Raw genomic sequence first — 8,710 nt, 5'->3', positions numbered from 1 at the left:
TTTTGTCAAAAAGTTTTATTTATTTCGGTTATCTTGATGTAATGAATATGTTGGTTTTTACATGTCCATGATGCGCTTCATGCTCTGGAACCTCATGCCGCTCATTCCCATGTCCCTGAAGCTCCTGTACTCTCCGGGCCTCAGGTACATCATCTTGCCTCTGAATTGGGGCTGCTCGTACATCAGCCAGTGGCCGTCCATCACATGGGAGGACATGCAGTCGGACATGCGGTAACGGTCCATGATGTTGTCACAGTCGTCCATCAGCTCATGACTCATGCCCTGGAAGTTCTCCCTCTCGAAGATCTTCATCCTGAACTGGCCTCTATGCTGTTGTGAAAGAATATCAGAATAATGAACTTCCAAACAATTGTGATCAGAATTGTGTTAGAACATTATGACCTTTTGCTTTAAACATACCTGGGGGATCATACGGCAAGACCTGATGCCACCGCTCATTCCCATCATGTTCATGTAGTCGGAGTACTCGCCCCTCCTCATGAAGTGCTGGTTTCCCATGAAGTTGGGACGGTCGTAGACCATGAAGCTGCCGTTCTCCACCCGGCAGGAGTTGCACCTGTTCAGGAAGGAGGACATGTCGGAGCAGTCGCTCATGCACTCATAGGAGCGACCCTGGAAGTTCCTGTCCTCGTAGAAGATGATCTAGAAAAACAACGTGTTGCACTAATTAAAAAAAAGTGGTCAATTTAAAAATGTAAATTATAACATAAATATCTTCATTTTTTTTTTACCTTGCCCCTCATGTTCATGTCGGTGTTGCTCATGTTGGCTGTAGATGAGTTGTTGCTGTTGCTCCTGAACTGCTTGCCTACCTGGTTTAACCCTTTCCTTTTATACCTGACTAAACGTAAAGAACTGCTGTGTCCCCCGTCATGAAACCCCTAACTCAGCAGCTTACCATTGAGCTCCACAGAATGACGATGTTATGTCCATTTTTTTCAGTCTTTAGAAAGGCCTTTCATGAATGAGACTGAACGCTGTGAATGAGATTGAATGCTTTCGCAGCAAGAAAAACATCAAAGTACTCTCTTTTACCTATCGCATGGGCACTGATATTTTGGAGAAAATACTGATTTTCGCTGATTATCGAGCATCCAAAGTGAAAAACCTCATCATACACACAGGAGCCCTTGATGTTGTGAAGCAACAATCAGAAATCTTGAAAGAAGACTTAATTTATCTGTTGAACAAGGTTTTTCAGTGAACCTTTACCGACAGTCCGGTGTGGAGATGACTCTGTTAAACATCAGATCTCTGTCAGGAAAAACACTTTTAGTCAATGATTTCATTTCTCAGAATAATCTTGACGTTATGTTTAGGGGTGTCAAATTAGCGCATTAATTGCGATTAATTAATTACCGGCATATTTAGCGCGTTATATGTTTTTTTAATCGCTTAATTTATTTTTTAAGCTCTAACTTTACTTTTTCTGTTCACGAGTTGCCTTTATTATAAAATCTGTGTTTGTGCAGTGGCTTTTTTGTGTTTGAGTTTTGGATGGAAAACAACTGTCAAGTTCCACTTAGTTAACTCCGAAAAGGACACCAGGACAACTCGAATTTCCAATTGATCAACTTTATTTATCCAACTTTTAGGCTTGGTTGGTTTCTTTTCAGTTGATCTTCAAATAGTAATCAGGTTGTTAACCTTCGAAAACAAAGAAATAAGTGTTAACAATGAAAATACAATATGTACAGGTATTTACAAAAAAAAGTTCAAATAAATTCAACTAACTCAAACAGGTATTATTTTTAAAGTTAAATCCGTAAACTTTTAAACCCCATTTTTAAACTTTTAAATTGTTTACGGTTCAAAATGAGTCTAAACAAGTAAATCAAAATGTAAAGTCAAAATCGTTTTATCCACTTAAGGGAAATCAAGATGAATTAATCATTTAATATAATAAATCATTTGCTTAATCACTTAATTAATCAATCATGTCATTAATTATTTTAAATTCATTACCATGCTGAAACTGATTAAATCCACCAAATGGAGTAAAGGTAAGTAAAAGGGTAAGTATAATTAGCTTAATTAGTAAGGTAAGTATAAAGTTAAGTAAGAAAAGTAATTAAGAAATTTAAATTTAACTTAACTTTTAGCAAAAGTTTAACATTTGTATCCTTCAACTTTGCAATTATCTTTTATACTTTTAACATTAAGCTTAAATTGTTCAACATAATAATTATTCAATTCTGTAACTTAAGCTTTTAACTCGTCAAAGTGAGCAAACAACCAGATTCAATCAATGCTCATTGCTGGCATAAGTTTGCTGTGGTTCAGCTTGAAGTCACAACAAACTTATGCCAGTATTGAGTCAGTTGAAGGATACAAATGTTAAACTTTTGCTAAAAGTTAAGTTAAATTTCTTAATTACCTTTCTTACTTACCTTTATACTTACCTTACTAATTAAGCTAATTATACTTACCCTTTTACTTACCTTTACTCCATTTGGTGGATTTAATCAGATTCAGCATGGTAATGAATTTAAAATAATTAATTACATGATTGATTAATTAAGTGATTAAGTAAATGGTTGATTAAATTAAATGATGAATTCATCTTGATTTCCCTTAAAGGAGCATGAGGTTCCTTTTAAGAAATGACACTCTCTAGCGCCACCCTTCACCACGACGGCCGCCGGGGGTACTGCAGCCAACAGTGAAGCCGGCACGGGAGAACGGGGAGAACGTGCATGCAGCGTCATGTGACGTCACATCCGCCGCCCAGCGCGGGAAATTCGGAGTCCGAATTGCAGCACATTTTGCAGCACACAGCCTGTTCAAGGCAACGGAGAGATACACTAGAGGTTTGGAACGCTTCATCTGACGTTATTACTAGAAAACTTAAAACGTATACTAATTTTTTTCATAAATCCTGCCTCAATCCTGCCTCATGCTCCTTTAAGTGGATAAAACGATTTTGACTTTACATTTTGATTTACTTGTTTAGACTCATTTTGAACAGTAAACAATTTAAGAGTTTAAAAATGGGGTTTAAAAGTTTACGGATTTAACTTTAAAAATAATACCTGTGTGAGTTAGTTGAATTTATTCTAAATTTTTTTTTGTAAATACCTGTACATATTGTATTTTCATTGTTAACACTTATTTCTTTGTTTTCGAAGGTTAACAACCTGGGGCCTCATCTATAAAGCTTGCTTGCGCAGAAAAAGCACCTGAAAGTTGCGGAAGCCGCCATCTACGCAAAGCCTCGGATCTAAAAAGAAAAAACTAACCGAAAAATCTGCGGATCCCTACGGCAACCCTCACCCTCCCGTAAGAATTTACTTAACCCTCCTGTTATGTTCCGGGTCAAATTGACCCGTTTTAAAGTTTGAAGATCTGGGAAAAATAGTTAAGTAAGTATTTTTTCAGTATGAAACTTCTTCTGCTTGCCTTAATTAGTGTAATCAACATATAATATGAAAATGGTTCATCTCACATATAGATAGATAGAACATGTTCGGGTCAGTTTGACCCGGCAGTCAATCTGGAGGTAAAAGGGTGTCAGAAATGTCAGACTATTTCTTTCTTTGCAACTGTGAGACATGTTTCACCCCAATCTCTCTCTCTCTCTCTCTCTCTCTCTCTCTCTCTCTCTCTCTCTCTCTCTCTCTCTCTCTCTCTCTCTCTCTCTCTCTCTCTCTCTCTCTCTCTCTCTCTCTCTCTCTCTCTCTCTCTCTCTCTCTCTCTCTCTCTCTCTCTCTCTCTCTCTCTCTCTCACACACACACACAGAGAGACACACAGACACGCAAGTGCAGGTGCTGGATGTTCCCGCGAGAACTCCACCCACACTCACTGGACACTCAACAGGGGAGGGGCAAAACATATAAAAGATTATCTGCATGGGAATCCTACCAACATTACACTCTGTCAGGCAGACATTTACAAAATGAGCAGCAGAAGCAAAAGGTTGACAGTCCAGGAGGCTCTGGAAGTCATCATTGATCATGACAGTGAAATAGAGGAGGATGTGTCTGAAGATGAAGACTGTCTCCATCTGAATTCTGATTCTAATGATTCTGATTTTGAACCAGATGAGGGAATTGCTGTTCCTATTCCTCCAAGCATGACATTCATGTCAAAAAATGGTGAAATACAGTGGTCGTCATCCCCAAATGTGCGTCAGGCAAAACTGTCTGCAGAAAACATAATAAAGATTGTGCCAGATTCAATAAAGAAAATAATTCTGGAAATGACCAATCTAGAAGAGAGGCGTGTGTTGGGGGAGAAATGGAAGGAGCTGGACAAAACACATTTCGATGCGTATTTGGGGGTCCTCATCCTGTCTGGGGTCTATAAGTCGAAGGATGGATCAACAGCCAGTCTTTGGGATGCTGAGACAGGCAGGACTATATTTCGAGCGACAATGTCCCTGGAGACTTTTCACATTTTATATGTTGTTTATATGTTGATCTTTCAAAAGTAATAAAGTGGTGAAACATTAAAAAAAAAGTTTAAACATGTATTTTTTATGAAAAACGAGTGAATCATATCATAATTGGACCATTACCTGTCAGAGGTAAGGAACACCATTGCACTAAATATTGATAGAATAGTTAGTAATGGAGTTAGTAATGACATATTAACAATGTTTGTTTGGATTTTTTTGGTTTCTGACATCTTTTGGGTATTTAAACATGCACCGGGTCAAATTGACCCCGGAACAGCATTGCTGTACCTGAGAAACGAACATAACACGGGGAACTGGCGACGCAGGCTGTGAGGTGGTGAAATGAAGCCAGATTCATGTCATACTCTTAATAATGTCATCACATATCACAACATATATCAGACTTATAATAAAATAGTGCTGATAACGGAGCAGGCGGCGGGGGGGGGGGGGGGGCGGGGATGGCTGCCGCCCCGAGCCCACTACTCCACGCCGAAGAGGAAAAAAGAAAGTGTTCTGATTAAAATAAGGAAAGTTCCATGAGCAAACTATGAATGTGATGGTTATTTTTATTACTTCAGGTTCCTCACCTAGTGAGGAAAATGATTCTGATGTTGATGATGAAGAGGCTCCTCAGACACAGACTGCCCCACCTGGACCTCACGGTATGTTGTGACATTTAATCTTTCAGTCTACACAACATTATGAGTGCCTTCAGTGTAAATATCATGCAACAAGTTGTTATACTGTCTACTACTTAACCTTATAACTAATCCGTTAGAATGTAATTTGAATGTTACATTCTTGCTCATATGTTATAAAATTATGCAACAATGCATTGATACATTGTACCAGTTAGCCTCACACTGATGGACTTATTTTGATGATTATTTGCAGATCTCTCACAGTCCAGAGCAGCAGGTCCAACAGCCTCATCTGAAGGTATTTCCTCTGACCCTGCAAGGTAACAGGAACAGGTGCTTCCAGAGAGACTGGTACCAACAGTATCCATGGCTTCAATATTCCCAAAGCCAAGACACATCAACTGTGCAGTGCAATACAAAAGCAAGTGCTTATTGGGAACGTCTTATTGTTCTTGAATTTAAAAGTTTATAGAAGAGTGTGTTGTTGTACATAGTGTATTTTTATCATATTGCGTTTGACTGATTTATCATTTATTTAAATAAATATTCAAAAGAATCATTACTTTTGACCTGTATCATTTTTTAATGATTATACATCATACCTGATATTATCGGCACATTGATTTTGTTGAGGACTTTAATGTTGTATAATGAGAATGGCTCTGAAAATGTGTAACTACCATAATAGCTTGAAATGGAACAGGAATAGAAAACTGTCAAATGTCAAAACAACAGTCTGACAATTCAATGAATGCTAACATGAGTTCTAGAATTATTATACATATGTGTAGATGTTGATGCAAAGTAATGCAATATTTACACATTTTAATCACATGCTATTCATAAAGGTTCTCCCGGTATGGCCACCCCAGTCTGGCTCTGTGTCCCATCTTGGCCACCCCAGTAAAAATGTCCTGGATACGCCACTGACGGTGGCTGGACACATCTCATTCATTCTGACGCCAAACAGGCTGCAGGAAGCCACTGCGCATGCTCAGTAGGCTCATCCATATGCATTTATGGTAAAACGTGGGCGTGTAGAGGGTGGGATATGAGGCGGATTCAACTGCGCAGCCTTCCAGCTGGACTGTGATTTATCAAGCCCACATTGCGTGCAGGTGTGCGTGCACGCGGTTTTATAGATCCGGATTTTTTTTGGCGCCCGGCATTTTCGCCTTTTGGGTGTACGTGCACTTTTAGTATGAATCCTACGCAGTCCATTTTAAATGAGGCCCCAGATTACCATTTGATGATCAACTGAAAAGAAACCAACCAAGCCTAAAAGTTGGATACATAAAGTTGATCAATTGGAAATCCGAGTTGTCCTAGTGTCCTTTTCGGAGTCAACTAAGTGGAAATTGACAGTTGTTAACCATTGGTGTATTGGAGTCTTTTTAAAAATGGATCTTGTAGATTCATTCTGGCTGCTTTCCGCTCTGGTCGTTTGCTTGGGTGTGAATGAAGTGAGACAGACTTCCATTTCTTAACAGCTGCCTTGAATCAGCCAATTGGTGGCCATCTTGCCCTTGGTGTTCTGGGAAACGTAGTTCTTTCTGGTACTTCACCATGTAGGGCCCAGGCAAGTAAGATGAAGGAGGAGTCAGCTCCTCCCTTCCAGGTCAGGGACACTTGAGTTGCACTGAGTTTTAACTCCACACCTCCCACTTGGCCTCATGGGTTGTAAAACCCAATGGGGTCATACAGGTCCTTCACTCCTTTGTTCTTCAATGGGAATTAGAATGACAAGGCGTCTGACATCCCTATTTAGGATTGTTGCTGGGATTTGATGCCTGAGCCTCTTGGTTCTTGTGGTCTGTTTTTCTCTGTCACTTGTCTTCCTGATGGGGACAGGATAGCTGGGAAAGGTCCTCACAAGCACATCTCTTACGATGCCTTTGCTGTCCGAATTTGCGCTGACTACTCTGGCCAGCTTGTACTGTCCTCTCAGGGCATTTTGGTCAGCCAACCAGACCGCATCTCCGACAGCAACGTTTCGCTCTTTCGTGTGCCATTTGTTCCTTAGGAAGAGGTTAGGTCCAGCTAGTTGGCTCCAATTCTTCCAGAATTTGTTGACTTCGGTTTGAATGCTTTGCAGTCTTTTATAAGGATAGCCATCAAACTGGAAGTCTCCAGGATCTCCCTTAGGGTTGGCATGCCCTAGGAGTAGAGAATTCGGGGTGATGTATTCCACACAGTCTTCCCTGCTTTGAGTTCTTGCATCAATGGGTCTCTCATTAGCAAGGTTGGCTGCCATGTAGAGGAAGGTTTGAAATTCACCCCAGGGGAAGACACCGTCTCCGCCAACATTGCTCAGGGCCCGTTTGACCCATCTTACCGCCGCTTCGGCAGCACCATTTCTGTGGGGAGAGTCCGCGGGGTGGATCTTCCAAGACCATTCTGTTCCATGGTTGGCAGCCATGTCTTCAACTTGAGACTTGTCCAGTCGGTCAAGGAATGCGTACAGCTGTTCCAGAGCAGGTTTGGCTCCCACAAAATTTGTGCCAAGGTCTGACCTGAGCTTCCTGGGGTGTCCTCGAAGTGAAGTGAACCTCTGATAGGCAAGCAGGAAGCCTTGGGATGACTGGTCACTCACTACATCAGTGTGTATGGCACGGGAGGCCATGCAACAGATGACGATTCCCCACACTTTCCATCTGGTTCTTTTCTTGACTTCGTCTTTCACTTCATAGGGGCCGAATAGGTCCATGGTTGTAAATTCAAAAGGAGCAGCTGGGGTGGTTCGCTCAGGAGGTAAGTTTGCCATGATTTGTTGACACTTCTTTGCTCTGTTCTTTCTGCAAACTACGCAGCTGTCAACTATCATCTTGGCAATTCTTCTGCCTTTTATTACCCAAGCTGTCTTTCATCATCTGGAGAAGGGTTCCAGCTACCCCCTCGTGGTTAGCGTCATGGGATTCTTGTGCCAGCAATGTTGACACCCATACTTCAAATGGTAAGACTGGTACTGCAGTTTCATCTTCGTTGAACATCTGGATTCTCCCCCCACAAAGGAGGAGTCCAGTTTTCACATCTTTGAATACTGCCAATCTGCTCAGAGTAGTGACTGGGAATGTTACACCCTCTTGAGCTGCGAGGAAGACGTCTTCATGTGCACCTTCTAGTTCAGTGCCAGCCAACCCAGCCTGCTTGGGTGTTGCCTCCCACTTTGGTTGTCCTGGGTTTGACTTCCTCTTCAGCCACTGCTCGGCAGCTCGTCGTGTCCAGGCAACAACTCTGATCAGTTTGGTCAGGCTACTGAACCTTTTTACATCCACAAGATGTTTAACCCAGCTAGTGGGCTTTCTTCTTGGCAGAGTAGGTTTTGCCTCTTCACAGGGACTTTCCTTTTTCGGAGTGACCAGTGGGTCTTCTTTTGGTGACTCATCTTTGCTTGAGCTCTGGTCAGTGCAGCAGAGAATGCCTTCCTTTGGAGCTTGTTTACACTCTCCCTGGTCTGGACTGCAACTTCTCCAGCTGACTGAATAGGCCACTCCTCCACTGGCCACTTTAGGAATTCTGGTCCACTTTGCCATGTGGATTCCTCATTCAAGTCTTTGGGAGTGCCTCCTCTTGTTATTAAGTCAGCAATGTTCAGATCTCCACGGATCCACCACCAGTCTGGCACTGGCCCGGACTTCTGCATTTCGC

At 41.6% G+C, this 8,710-nt stretch overlaps 1 protein-coding gene across 1 annotated transcript; it reads right to left on the bottom strand.

Moving 5' to 3' along the window:
* LOC133445762 (gamma-crystallin M3-like) lies at positions 1-876 on the bottom strand. Its single transcript, XM_061723175.1, has 3 exons — positions 753-876; positions 421-663; positions 1-330 (listed from the first exon to the last, which is right to left on the bottom strand). The coding sequence occupies exons 1-3, from the start codon at positions 783-785 to the stop codon at positions 58-60; spliced, it is 549 nt and encodes a 182-aa protein (XP_061579159.1). The 5' UTR covers positions 786-876; the 3' UTR covers positions 1-57.
* Positions 877-8,710: the final 7,834 nt, after the last annotated feature.

The sequence above is a fragment of the Cololabis saira genome, chromosome 6, assembly GCF_033807715.1.
Source record: "Cololabis saira isolate AMF1-May2022 chromosome 6, fColSai1.1, whole genome shotgun sequence".
Lineage (NCBI taxonomy): Eukaryota > Metazoa > Chordata > Actinopteri > Beloniformes > Belonidae > Cololabis > Cololabis saira.
The sequence above is the reverse complement of the archived record's forward strand: the minus strand, read 5'-3'. Positions and strand labels throughout refer to the sequence as shown.